Source organism: Hemibagrus wyckioides, linkage group LG20, assembly GCF_019097595.1.
Source record: "Hemibagrus wyckioides isolate EC202008001 linkage group LG20, SWU_Hwy_1.0, whole genome shotgun sequence".
NCBI lineage: Eukaryota > Metazoa > Chordata > Actinopteri > Siluriformes > Bagridae > Hemibagrus > Hemibagrus wyckioides.
Window position 1 is genome coordinate 16,528,180 of NC_080729.1, and position 14,514 is coordinate 16,542,693.

A 14,514-nucleotide genomic window follows, 5' to 3' on the forward strand; every position below is an offset into this window, starting at 1 on the left:
TTTTATTTCTGTTCATGCTGAGAAGAGTTCAGCATCACTGCATGCATTATTATAGCTACATAAAGTTTAATGCAACAGCTGCTTTGGTTAAAGGTGAAGAGCTTCTCCACATCTGCCCTGCTTTGCCTCAGAGTGAACTATCTGTTAGAGCTGAAATATCAGAGTGTCAAAATAATCATTCAGATTTGTTCACTGATTCATTCAGTCACATTTCCTGTTAGTCCAATGTGATGTGCAGATTTCTGCTCATGACTAATGGTTTCTGGTCAGCATACTGATTTGCAAAGAGAAAAAAACAGCTTGCGTGATGAAACATTCAAGTACAAAGTAAAGGGAACAACGTTGTACAACCTTCTTTCACATTAATTCAAGGTTGTTTAAGAAGACACTCAGCACCAAGTAACAAAAAGGGTCTACTCAATGTATCCTGAAATAGATTTCTTCATGTTAGCGACATGTTTAAAAGGACAGTAACTGGATCCAGTCTCAGTAGACTCTTATTTCACACAGTGCAGTGAGACAGACATTTTCCCTTAAAAATTCCTATTTTTCTTTGTTTAAAGACTCTGAACAGCATAATTGCACCTCTGGCTGGTCTCAGACGATCTTGGAGGTGAAGATGCTGGATGTGGAGGTCCTGGGCTGGTGTGGTTACACGTGGTCTGCGGTTGCGAGGCCGGTTGGATATACTGCCAAATTCTCTGAAATGCCTTTGGAGACAGCTTATGGTAGAGAAATGAACATTCAATTCACGGGCAACAGCTCTGGTGGACATTCCTGCAGTCATCATGCCAATTGCATGCTCCCTCAAGACTTGCGACAACTGTGGCATTGTGCTGTGTGATAAAACTGCACATCTGAGAGTGGCCTTTTATTGTGGCCAGCCTAAGGCACACCTGTGCAATAATCATGCTGTCTAATCAGCATCTTGATATGCCATACCTGTGAGGTGGATGAATTATCTCGGCAAAGGTGAAGTGCTCACTAACACAGATTTAGACAGATGTGTGAAAAATATTTGAGAGAAAAAGGCCTTTTGTGTACACAGAAAAAGTCTTAGATCTTTGAGTTCAGCTCATGAAAAATGGGGGCAAAAACAAGTGTTTTGTTTATAATTTTGTTCAGTGTATATTACATTAAAAGTTGCCATGGGTTCCCCTCATTTATTTCATAATATTTAAAAGTAAATAGAAAACAACTTTATTCTGATTAACTAATGCAGTTTTATTGGTAAAGTCCAAAAGTCCACATTCACTGACTTTCTGAAACGCCAAAGTAGCAAGGCCAGATTTCCTCTCTACCATTGCCAACGCTTCATCAGTTGTAATGCCAGCCATCTTCTCCCACTTTAATTCATGAATTCATTTCAAGACATTCTTTGACGAATTCTCCAGTAGCGAATGCTCTTCCACGTTTAGCAAGTAGAGCAGAAATCTGATAACTGACCCGCGTGGCACTTTCTTGTGCTGATGAAGGACGTAGCAGCACGCTCTGCTCGAATTGAAGTTTGGCAAGCAGCTCGTTGATTGATTGTTGCAAAGCACGTGGCGCTGCACCTTGAATTGCGCATGTACGTAAAAAAAAAAATCAGATTCATTTACATTTTATTTCAGTTTACTCTTTCGTAGCTCAACAATAAAACAAACAAAAATTTTGTGTTAAATTAGAAATGACGATCTGTGTCAAAGGCACCCCCCCTCTCTTTTCTGAGATAGTATGGCTAGTATGTACAGATAGCTTGGGCATCTCTGCTCTAGCACAATGATTTTAATCTTCTTAAGGCCCACTAGATTTCTTCAGCTCATTGGTTCAGTAAGAAGGCCATTATTTCCACCACATTAAGCAAACCGACATCACCAGAGTTTGTACTGTAGAATTTTATTTCATGTCAGAAATATGTGTCTCGGTATGTGTGCATACGTGAGTTGAGAAGCTATCAAATGGAAAAATATATATTACACAAATAAATCAAACCTCAGCGGCACGACACAGAGAGGAAACGGGAGATGAGTGTAGTGCGGAGTGTGGTGAAGGTTCGGTGGGGTTGGGGGTGATGGTTGGTAGTCATGGTTACAGGTTTTGGCAGCACTGCAGTTTGCTGCCCTTTTGCCCGTCCGTGGTGGGCGGCACGCTGATGTCCACTACGTTGTTCCCTGGAGACTCATCATTAGCTGATCGAACGGCGATCTGCTTCTGTGATACGATGTGATAGATCTCTGCAAGACAGAGCAGAGGCGCTCAATATTATCATACTTAAACCTCTACTGGGTTCATTTGGTCATCTGCTGGAATTGACTTGTTTCAGGGAACTGGTGGCAGTAGTTTAAGCCACAGTTAAGAAGAAAAGGCAATTTAATTAACATAAACATAGAACCTGTTGCTGTAACAGGAGACTGTATTTCAGTTCTGCAGAAGCCACACACTCAGAAAATGAAACAACCTGGTGATCAATTTTCATAGTTTAACCTTACACATGGTATGACAGGTATTTTAATCCCTTAGCATCTGTTCCAGCTACAAATCTTTCCTTTTTGTTTCACCTTAGTTATAGAAGTTACTGAATAACATGCTTGAAGATGAATACCTGTATAATCTTCAAAGTGACACCTCTAAAGGCCACTCAGCACTTTAATACACAGATCAGGCACAACCTTATGAGCAATGACAGGTGAAGTGAATAACACTGATTATCTCCTCATCATGGCACCTGTTAGTGGGTGGGATATATTAGGCAGCAAGTGAACATTTTGTCCTCAAAGTTGATGTGTTAGAAGCAGGAAAAATGGACAAACATGAGGATTTGAGCGTTTGACAAGGGCCAAATTGTGATGGCTAGATGACTGGATCAGAGCATCTCCAAAACTGCAGCTCTTGTGGGGTGTTCCCGGTCTGCAGTGGTCAGTATCTATCAAAAGTGGTCCAAGGAAGGAACAGTGGTGAACCAGTGACAGGGTCATGGACAGCCAAGGCTCACTGAGGCACGTGGGGAGTGAAGGCTGGCCTGTGTGTCCGATCCAACAGACGAGCTACTGTTGCTCAAATTGCTGAAGAAGTTAATGCTGGTTCTGATAGAAAGGTGTCAGAATACACAGTGCATGATGGGTCAGGGTTTTTTGGCAGTAAAAGCTGGACCAACACAATATTGGACAGGCGGTCATAATGTTATGCCTAGTCAGTGAACATCCCAGAAATGTTTCCCTGATCAGAACACTGAACAAATTAATGTTCTTTGGATTTTCAGAATCAGTCTATGAGTCTACGAGCTGGATATCACAAAATCCACCTTTATATCAAGGTTTCCTCGTGATGCTTATGTCTGAATCACATCCAGATATATCCTGATCCTGATAAATCCTCCTGATCCTAGATAAGTAGCTGCTACTTGAACATACCATATGTACACTGTTTTATCAAGACTTTCACATTCAAGTATTAAATTTGTACATAGCTCATAACTACATCTAATCTTTTGAGTTGCTCTGATTTTCTGCACAGCAGCACTTGAAACCTGTCATAAACTGTGATTTATGACATGTGATTTGTTACCATTTTATTACAACCTGAAAACCATACTGGTCTGAAGCCTCATGCGCTAGAATGGCACATTGACCTGTGCATGCTTGACTGATTAAACCAGGATGTATATTGCATCACACTGCCGTCACAAGACAATTCAATTTCCATTCCAAATAAACCAGAATCACTCATGCACACACACACACACACACACACATATATATTTGGGAGTGTGAATAATATCCTGGCATGGCAGAGTATTGTGTTTGACATGATGTACCTGTTAGAATGTTCTTGAACGCCTCCTCTACGTTGGTTGAATCCAGAGCCGATGTCTCGATAAATGACAGGTTATTCTTCTCTGGAAACAATGAAGGAGTGTGTTAACATCTCTTCTAATCATATAACATCCACCTACTTTCTTTTCTTTCTGTTTGCAAATGACATGCGTGGAAGCACACCCATCTTTTTCAGCCTCACTCTAGGAGTTTGTACCAAATCTTGGGATATGAGCAGAGGAAAATGTCTCTCCTGAAAAAAAATTATAATGAATATGAGCATTATTCTATTGCTTTGGACTGTGAGGAGTTTCTAAGTTGGCGACTGGAAGCAAATACACTCTATTGGCAAATGTTTTGGTACACCCAAATCATTGAATTCAGGTGTTGTTTTTCAGGGGTTGGACTTGGCCCCTTAGTTCCAATGAAAGGAACTCTTAATGCTTCAGTGTACCAAGACATTTTGGACAATTTCATGTTCCCAATTTTGTGGGAACAGTTTGGGGATGTTCCAACATGACTGCACACCAGTGCACAAAGCAAGGTCCGTAAAGACATGGATGAGCGAGTTTGGTGTGGAGGAATTTGACTGGCCTGACCCAGTCCTGACCTCAACCCGACAGAACACCTTTGGGATGAATTAGAGCGGAGACTGTGAGCCAGGCCTTCTCGTCCAACATCAGTTGCGCTTCTAGAAGAATGGTCAAACGTTCCCATAAACACACTCCTAAACTTTGTGGAAAGCCTTCCCAGATGAGTTGAAGCTGAAAAGGGAAGGCCAACTCCATATTAAATTAATGTGCATGTAAAGGCAGACATCCCAAAGCTTTTGGCAATATAGATACAAAATTCTCTGTTTATCATATAGCCACTGAGTTAAACCTCAGAGGTGGACAAATTATAAGCTAGTGCACTGCAGAAGAGAGAGCTCCAGTGTGCTGCCCAGGTCTATATTTTGGTTACTTGGAAACATAATTAACTATGCAAAAAAGGGGATGTAATATAATGATACATAACAAGCTAATTAGCTAGCTAAGTGTCTTAAAAACAAAGCCTACATTTCAGATATGAGCTGTAGTTTTCACTCCTCATTTGAACATAAAAGATATCTGAGTCTTTATTTTTCCACTTTATAATGCTCAATATCTCTGTCTTTCCACATGCCTGTGTGGATCATGTGTCTATCAAAAATGATTCAGAAGAATATTATATTTTGAATGCATAGCAAGTTAAGCCATTAGCAAAGAACCAAAAATATAAAATAACCTTTTTTATATGAGAGTATTATAAAAGCATGTTGAGAATTAGTGCAGAGTGATCGCATATATGTTTTAAGTCATATAAGTCTTCGAACATATACTACAGAGTAATTGCATCTTGTCTTGCGATTTCTCTCTAGCTAGCCGAGCAGCTATTTTGACCTCCTTAAAGCGCTCAGAAAAGTGTAATAAAAAAATAGCACACTGATGTGAATTACATAGTATTATATTAATGTATAGAGTTAGCTTTGGACAAATTGTCAAATTGCCACTGCCACCGACTTCTGGGATGAATGTCATGTTGGGTGTGATGGTGCTGTTGATGATAGCCTGCAGAGACAGAGAGCAGCTCTGAGTTTTGGCAGATTACAGACAATGGTGAAATATTCATTGTGACTTGAGCCACTTATAAGCATTGATGGCAGGTATCTCCTCAGGAGGTGAAATGCTGCTCTGTTGGGTTAAGCTTTAGTGATTGAACTGGCCTTCTACTCCCCCCCTGAGTTTCCTCTCGATTCATTTAAGGTGCATCCCCACATGTTCGGCAGTGTAGGGAGCGCAGAGCTGTAATGCACTTCAGTAAGCTGTTATTATATGACTAGCTAAAGCTTTGTAGGGGTGGGGTTGAGGGGGGAAAATAAAAACTCAGTTACTGACCACTCTGGACTCTATGAGAACAAGGTAAAAAAAATTACAGTGTACTAAATTCTGTGACCTATATTTAAGTTCATTTAAACATATTGATCATCCATAATTCCTTGTGTGTAATAAAGCTGTCCTTATTTTCAGTCTTCAGTTGATCTAGTTCATAAATGACCCATTTCCAACCATGAAGCAGTACGTAACTGGATATTTATCTCTGTGAATGCACTCAGGGCATCCTGATGGCATACTACTGCCTCACTGTTCAATCCTGACCTCAGGTTACCGTCTGTGTGGAGCTTCGTATCTTCCGCCTGTGTCTGTGTAAGCTTCCTCCAGGTTTTCAGAGATCCATCTATCTAAACACATGACAGTAGGTGGATTGAGTGTAATAAAATTCGCCTAGGTGTGAATGAGTGTGAATGACAGACGTCTTATGAAGAGTGTCTTAAAAATGAGTGAATGAATTAATGAATGTATTCTAACTGCACCAACATACCCAGATAGAATGTTTAAAAATTGGTGTATTTGTCTTATATCTGGAAATTGAGTCACTTTATGTCTTATATCCGGAAACTGAGTCAGCTAAGCTGCTCGGATGAGCAGTGAAACGTTTCAATCTAACTAGAACGAAGTCCAGTTGACATGACTCAACTTCCAGATAACTGAGAATCTTCACAATCTGCCTGTCTTATAGATCATACAAAATCAAAACAAACCTCCCAACTAAACTAATATTCTCCTAATCACTGTCCATTCACTTCTCCAGTACTTAAAAAAAACGTGACTCAATACTTTAGACATCCACACTGCACAAAAAGCACAATCTGCATTCTAGAGGTGATCTCTGCCTTTCCTCATTGATCAACACTTCCATCTCTCAAGATCCTCCTCCCCGGAACGCTGCTCCTCCAGCCAGAGAAGCCTGGAGATTCACTCTATCAACAGACATCGATTATCCACACTGGCTAAAATGGGCAGCTAAATCCCTCATCAAAAACTCCACTTTCTGTGCTGCTTTACTGAAGGTGAAATCTGATAGTGTTTTTGATAGAAATCTTCTTTTATAGAAACCTTTTCTAATCTAAACAATTGTTAAAGATGATTTAATCCAATCATTTTCAGCCATGTTCTGGTGCTGTATAAATACACTGGAGAAACAAATGTTAAAGTCAAAATTTTTTTTGCTGTACTAGGGTAATGAGACAGCTTCATCTACCTTGATCTAACATCCAGGTGAGAAGCAGCTCCAACATTAATAAAAAGGGACGACTGGCTCACCTTGGTGCCTCCCACACTGATGATGCGGTAGGCATGCCGATTGGCATCGTAGAAGAAAGAGACGGTAACTGCATGCTTGCTGGCTGGGATCCAGTTGCACTTAGTAGCTGGTTCGATCTGGAACATGTGCGCTTGGGTACTGAAAATGGGTTGCTCCCTAAGTGAGAAACAGAAAATGACAGAACACCAGAACAAGATTATGTATTTAAGAAAGTGAATGACATATAATCAGGCATAACATTATGACCACTGGGAGAGGAAGTAAATAACACTGATTATTTCATCATGGCACCTGTTAGTGGGTGGGATATATTAGACAGCAAGTGAACATTTTGTCCTCAAAGTTGATGTGTGAGCAGCAAGAAAAATGGGTAAGCGCAAGGATTTGAGCAAGATTTGATCTCCAAAACTGCAGCTCTTGTGGAGTGTTCCTGGTCTGCAGTGGTCAGTATCTATCAAAAAGTGGTCCAAGGAAGGAACAGTGGTGAACTGGCGACAGGGTCATGGATGGCCAAGGCTCACTGATGCATGTAAGGATCGAAGGCTGGTCCGTGTGGTCCAATCCAACAGACTGAAGAAGTTAATGCTGGTTCTGATTCAAAGGTGTTTTGGCAGCAAAAGGGGGACCAACACAGTATTAGGCAGATGGTCATAATGTTATACCTGTTCGATGCACACACACACACAGCCTAAAAACTAGACACGTTTTTGAGAACATTGTGCAGGATAAAATAGCAAACATTTGCTTTTTCATGGCACAAACAGCATGAACAAACCGAGTCTATTATATACAGTATGCAACAAGCAGTGCTTTTAGGCCTGTCCCTGAGTTCCAATACTTCCAGTTCATAAGCCAGTATCACAAAACAGACAGTTCCAGCTTCCGGGTTCCAAAAGTCTGAGTATTTAGAGAGTAAAGAAAAGCCTAAATAGTCAATGAGACAACTAGTTAGAAATTCTTTGTTTCCACTAGTTCCAGAGATGTTACCTGACTACAGCGTTTCTCAGAAACTCAAGAAGAAAATACAGATAATATAAAACACACACATTCACATAAATACATCGATATGCACTTTCACACACAATACATCGATATGCACTTTCACCCACAAGCAAACAGTAAAGAGAACTATGCTTACTACACAAAAAAGTGCACATGTGTAAGTGTGTACATCCTGTGTGTGTGTGTTGAGGTAGCCATCGAGACAAGTTTTGCTTTGACTGCCTACAAATTTCACTGACTTATTGCCAGATATACATTCCTAATGAAGCAATTACTGCCAAATTTTACTAAGCAAACAGCCTCTTGATAAAACTGCTTACAGTGCTGCTAGAAAGCAGAAAGACAAGCCTGACTGAAGCACTGCATAAAGACAGTGTGTGTGTGTGTGTATATATATATATATATATATATATATGAGAGAGAGAGAGAGAGAGAGAGAGAGAGAGAGAGAGAGAGAGAGAGAGAGATAGTATATCATGTGTGTGATAGATATAATCCACTAAAGCAAATCAGCCTTTGTACTCAAGTATAGCTGTAACATACAAGCTATGTTTCAAATGTGTCTGCCACTCCACTGTAATAATTCAACAGCATGTCTCCCTTTTAATTGCTGCACTTTCATGCCAGCTATAATACCTCATCAATCACATTAACCACCTACAGTATGTTAAAAGAGCGATTAGGCTGAACGACTTCCCCAGGTTTTGGGGAAACATCCTTTCATCCTTTCAATGCACTTTGTGAACCGTTTGTCTTTATAGTATAGTGTTGAAGATGAGTGAGGATTCTACAGGAGTCTGGTTCCACTCAAGGTTTCTTCCACACGTCATTTCAGTAAGGTTTTTCCTCGCCACTGTCTCCTCTCACTGGGATCTAAACCTGCACCCTGATTTCTGTAAAGCTGCCTCTTGACAATTGCAATTGAAGGGAATTTTTTGACATGGGGACAGGGTTAAAGAGCAGCTTGCATTATTTTGTCTGAGATTTATTATTATTATTATTATTATTATTATTATTATTATTATTGATTCTCATTAAAAAAAAAAACATATTACAACTGCAACAGCACGTCAACAAGTGTCAGACAAAGTGCTGAATAAAACAAAATTTTGAATAAAAGTGGTTGAATAAAACAAAAACAAATAGTATCGATATGTCCATACAGGGATATCCTTGACGCATTGTGCATCCTTTAGTGAATAAAGCTAAAGGTCTCTCTCTTTCTCACACACACACACACACACCTGCACCCTAAGAAGCAAAAACTGCACTTTGGCACAGTGACTGTAATTTTTAGAAGACGAATACTGTACAGCAACAATCTGCCTAGATACAGATTTTCTCCCGCCTGAGGCACTAGTACACACACACACACACACACTACACACTTCACTCACCCCATTTCGTTGTCAATGCAAAAAGACAGGAATGCTCATTGCCCCCTTGACAGTGAGGGAACTGCAGAAACCGCAGAGACTCCTGGATCTCTCGAGCTGCGTCCGGATGCGTCCCAATTAAATAGCCGGAATTACCGCGAGAGGAGCAGAGAGCCTAATCGGTTCAGTTCCAAACGCGACTTTTTAAACTAAACCCGTTAAACCTCGACGGTAAAAACGAGACAAATGCATACTGAACATCCTGTGTGGAGTTTCTCTCCTGTTCCCCCTCCTCCTTCTTTCTTTCTTTCTTTCTTTCTTTGGCTGCACTTCGGTAACCTTGCGGACAGCAGCAAAAAAACTCTCCGCCGCTCTCTGCTCAGCGTGCACGCGCCAAACTCCTCGCTCGCGACGCCGCGCCACTCTTGGCAACTCGTTGAAAAAGAGGGCGTCGATCTGTCACGCGTTTTCCTGTCCGCCGATTTGCGTTACGGGCGAGCCCGAGCAGCCGCGGACCAATGGGGACTTTTATCCCGCCCCTAATCTGCATAAAACTCCACGCGTGATTTTTGGAACAACAAACACTGGCATGCTGGAAAGAACAAACTAGCATCCTTGTGATTCACGTGTTTTATATATTTTTACGAGCACGATATTTTTTACGAGTACGATACATATGGCGGGGATTTGAAGCCATAGCCGTCACCTGTATTGCATGGTGGTTACGCATGTTGGAGTGATGAAATACTTGGTCTAGTGTGTGTGTGTACCCACTTTCCTATCATCATTTACAGTTATCTTCCACTTGCTTTTGGTGATATCTTCGTGTTTTTTTACTTTATCCAACATCTCCTGCCATTTTCTTTTGTTTCTGCGCACTTATACTTGCAACATAATTCCTTCTTGTTTATTTCACATGTTGTTTTGTCACTTTATCTGCATGTTCATGGCCATACACCCCAACATGAAAACACACACACATTTATCTCTAAATGCTGATGAAGATGCCACAAACAGACCAGCTGATCCTCCAGCACTACTCGACTGGTCCCATTATCTCTCAGGGGTTCAAGGAAGGCGTGCACCAGTTCTGGTGTCCTCTGTAGGACGTGGAATCAACTTCCTCAAGATGTCCATGTCCCTCACAGTCTTCATCGACGTCTAAAGACTGACCTCTTCATGAACAATTGTGTTGTCTGTGTGATTTCTATTCACCCTGTATTAAGTTGTCTTTATTTGTCATATATACATTACTGCACAGTGAAATTCCTTCTTTGTGTATCCCATCCTTGGAGGTTGGGGTCAGAGCGCAGGGTCAGCCATGATACAGTGCCCCTGGGTGGGTTGGGGGCCTTGCTCAAGGGCCCAACAGTGGAAGCTTGGCAGTGCTGGGGCTTGAACCCCAATCTTTCACTCAACAACCCAGAGCCTTAATCAGAGAACACGTGTGTGTGTGTGTAATTAAGAAAGAGAAACACACTCGTAGCCATTACTGCTCTGGGAGAGTGGCTTTCACGTGGCTCGACCTAGAAGAAGCATCATCTCATCTCCAGAAGATCTCAGGTTGAGTCCGGTGATCTTTTTTAGCATTTGATCTCCAACATGTCAACCATGATGGCATCTCTGATCAATTCAAAAGCTTTTAATACTTTTAGAAATTTAGCTTTTCTTAAAATATACTACGAGTCACATTTATGTTCTTCCTAGTCATCTAGTCAATTCTAGATATCTGTAGACATCATCTATTCATCACCACCTTCCTCCAGTTCTAGCCTATTTATCTACCTCAAATTTCCAAATCTGAAATTAGAACCTGAAACTTCATACTTTGAGAAGAACACAAGTACATGGTGATGTGCACAAGAGTTTCTGTAATTTGATTTCCTCCAGCGCTTCCTCCTCTCCTTCATCTTTTGGACGTATCTTGTGTAACAGGGATCGAGGTTGTGGGACAGTCAGTGATGAAACGCCAGAAACAGCAAAAGATGATTTAAATGTCATCATGGATGAAAAGAAAGAATGGAGATGTGAGTTGGTTGATTCAGTAAATCAGGTCAGGATTATCATACTTTCATGAACATTCTGTGTACCAATAAAACGAGTTGCCTTTAAACTGTGCATTTTCTGTCAGCAATGTATGACAAGCAGACGCTGGATACTAGTTTAATGTTAGACTCAGTATGATCATAACTCAGTCGTTTTCATATCAGAGGACAGATGAGGTGGACAGTTGGACACTTCATCCACTCTACAGCATCATCTCCAGACAGAGGAGCAGCTTCAGTGACAGGTTGCTGTCACTGCCCTGCTCCACTGACAGACTGAGGAGATCGTTCCTCCCTCATGCCATGCGACTCTTTAATTCCACTTGGGAAAAGTCAGTGCTGACACTATTCTCTGTCCTGAAAAGTCAGTGCTGACACTTCTCTCTGTCCTGAAAAGTCAGTGCTGACACTACACTCTGTCCTGATAAGTCAGTACTGACACTACTCTCTGTCCTGAAAAGTCAGTACTGTCACTACTCTCTGTCCTGAAAAGTCAGTACTGACACTTCTCTCTGTCCTGATAAGTCAGTACTGACACTACTCTCTGTCCTGAAAAGTCAGTACTGACACTACTCTCTGTCCTGAAAAGTCAGTACTGTCACTACTCTCTGTCCTGAAAAGTCAGTACTGACACTACTCTCTGTCCTGATAAGTCAGTACTGACACTACTCTCTGTCCTGAAAAGTCAGTACTGACACTACTCTCTGTCCTGAAAAGTCAGTACTGACACTACTCTCTGTCCTGAAAAGTCAGTGTTGACACTACTCTCTGTCCTGAAAAGTCAGTACTGACACTACTCTCTGTCCTGAAAAGTCAGTACTGACACTACTCTCTGTCCTGAAAAGTCAGTACTGACACTTCTCTCTGTCCTGAAAAGTCAGTACTGACACTTCTCTCTGTCCTGATAAGTCAGTACTGACACTACTCTCTGTCCTGAAAAGTCAGTACTGACACTTCTCTCTGTCCTGAAAAGTCAGTACTGACACTACTCTCTGTCCTGAAAAGTCAGTACTGACACTACTCTCTGTCCTGAAAAGTCAGTGTTGACACTACTCTCTGTCCTGGACTGCACAACTACACACTATGCAAAATACACTCTGGTTTGCACAGAACTCTTCAATACACTGAGATTTGCACAGGACTCAAACACGCAGATTTTGCACATCACCTCACTAGGTCTGTATCTTTAAACTCTTGTTTTTTGGCACGTTACTTATCTTGTATTCCTTAAATCTTTGTATTTATTCCTTAAATCTCTGTATTTAGTATTTTTTGCACACTTAATATCAGGTATTTAGTTGTTGTTTTTTTGTTATATTCCTTCTTATTTTATCTATTACCTGTGCTTGTGGATACTGCTGGAAGCTGTAAATTTGTCACATCCGGGCGCCGCCGCCCTGTGCGGGGCTCGAACCCGGATCTCCGTGGTAGTGCATGCGCCGGTAGGCCATGGAGACAGACCCATACGCAGGATTTCAAGAAGCACAGCTTTTATTCACGCAGACAGACATGGGGAAGACTAACCTAATCACGTAGACTAACATAACACTAACTAAACTGAAACAAACCTTTAAAATAAACGAAGACATGACTTTAACCAGGACAAACTCTAATCATGCTGGGAAATAGTGCTGGATTTTTTTCACCCTATAGTAATTGAATGGTGGGATGAATGCAGGTGATTATACGCTATAATAATTTAATGAGTATAGTTATGTACTGTTATGTTATGGCGTGTATGTAATAGTAATTGCAAGTTTTCAGAAAATCTTTGACTATTGCATGATGGGTAACCAACCGAACGTTCATGTTTGCCCCAGGACGCAATGTGTGCTTGTTCCCCCACTGACGGGGGCAACAAACATGTCCTTGTGTAAATTAAAAAGAATCAAGACTTACCATACCAGTGAACAAAAATGCAAAATGTGCAAAAAGTATAACTATATATGTTATGGAGGATAAGGACTGTAATGTCTAGTATGGTGGATAAGTGAACCCCCCTGAGTGCCGGTCAGAGCACTAATAATGAGGAGACAGGTGATCAGGTTGATTCAGTGTATTAACTTGTTCAGTCCACCAGCGTACAGAGATGTACATAGGAATACACATGTAGAGGTATATATTTTTGACTAATTTTGACTAATATATATATATATATATATATATATATATATATATATATATATATATATTATATATATATATATATTAGTCTGAAAGAAATCAAATACAATAAAGATAATGAATAAAATGAATATACATGAACACAATCAAGCAGTCTTCTAATAAACTATGACATAAAGGAAAGACCAGGCATTATCATATAGACATTCACATTGTTGTATATAATGACTAAATAAGGAGTAGCATAATATTACTAGGAAAACAGAAAACATAACAATAAACCCACATATCAACATAGGATGAACAGCAACATGATAAATATTATTATCCATCACTAACATGCAACAGCACAGGATATGTCTGGACATGCTAACATCACGGAGGTTAACTAACAAATAGCACAAACCACGGCAAACAAAATATCTAGATAAGTAAATAACTTACTTTGTGGTCAATGACTAAATATCTACACCTCTGCAGCCAATAAAGGAACCAACAGGCTTTTAACGAGCTTAACAATTTGTGCAGAAACGCGACACCCAGCAGCTAGCGGGAGCACAACTAATAGCACATGCGCTCGAGAGCATTACTCGGCTCGCAGTTTCAAAATAAAAGTCCCTCTTTTCAGGCGCCTTTAATACAATATACATAAAGTGCTTTGCCTATAAATTGACATTTAAGAATGTAAGCTGACGCATTTTGGGGGTGCTGAGACTAAACGTACGATTCTCAGCTGAATCAGTCCATGATCCGACTCCGCTTTTTTCTCTTAATGCAGTTTAATAACTGCATGAATGTTAATGTATAATATATAATGTTCTGTATTGTTTCATAAAAAAAAAAAAAAAAATCACGGTAGCAACGATAGGACAAATAAGAATCGGGTTAATTTAGACCTCGGACTCATGAATCATCAGTGAATATGCGGAATCGGATCATTTAACTCGGGTGAGTCAGTCAGGGCCAGTACTAGTGTAAAGTGAGTGAGAA

General features: G+C 40.5%; 1 protein-coding gene across 3 annotated transcripts; it reads right to left on the reverse strand.

The window, feature by feature from the left end:
- Positions 1-1,862: 1,862 nt before the first annotated feature.
- Positions 1,863-14,095, reverse strand: LOC131370635 (homer protein homolog 3-like). Of its 3 annotated transcripts, XR_009207452.1 has the most exons (4): positions 13,969-14,095; positions 6,977-7,133; positions 3,797-3,877; positions 1,863-2,216 (listed from the first exon to the last, which is right to left on the reverse strand). XR_009207452.1 is itself a non-coding variant. In XM_058418018.1 (3 exons), the coding sequence occupies exons 1-3, from the start codon at positions 9,379-9,381 to the stop codon at positions 5,126-5,128; spliced, it is 420 nt and encodes a 139-aa protein (XP_058274001.1). In that variant the 5' UTR covers positions 9,382-9,882; the 3' UTR covers positions 3,885-5,125. The 3 variants fall into 3 exon arrangements, 2 of the variants coding, with proteins under 2 accessions (XP_058274001.1, XP_058274002.1); XM_058418018.1 differs by lacking the exons at positions 1,863-2,216; positions 3,797-3,877; positions 13,969-14,095 and adding exons at positions 3,885-5,383; positions 9,377-9,882; XM_058418019.1 differs by lacking the exons at positions 1,863-2,216; positions 3,797-3,877; positions 13,969-14,095 and adding exons at positions 5,391-6,054; positions 9,377-9,881.
- Positions 14,096-14,514: the final 419 nt, after the last annotated feature.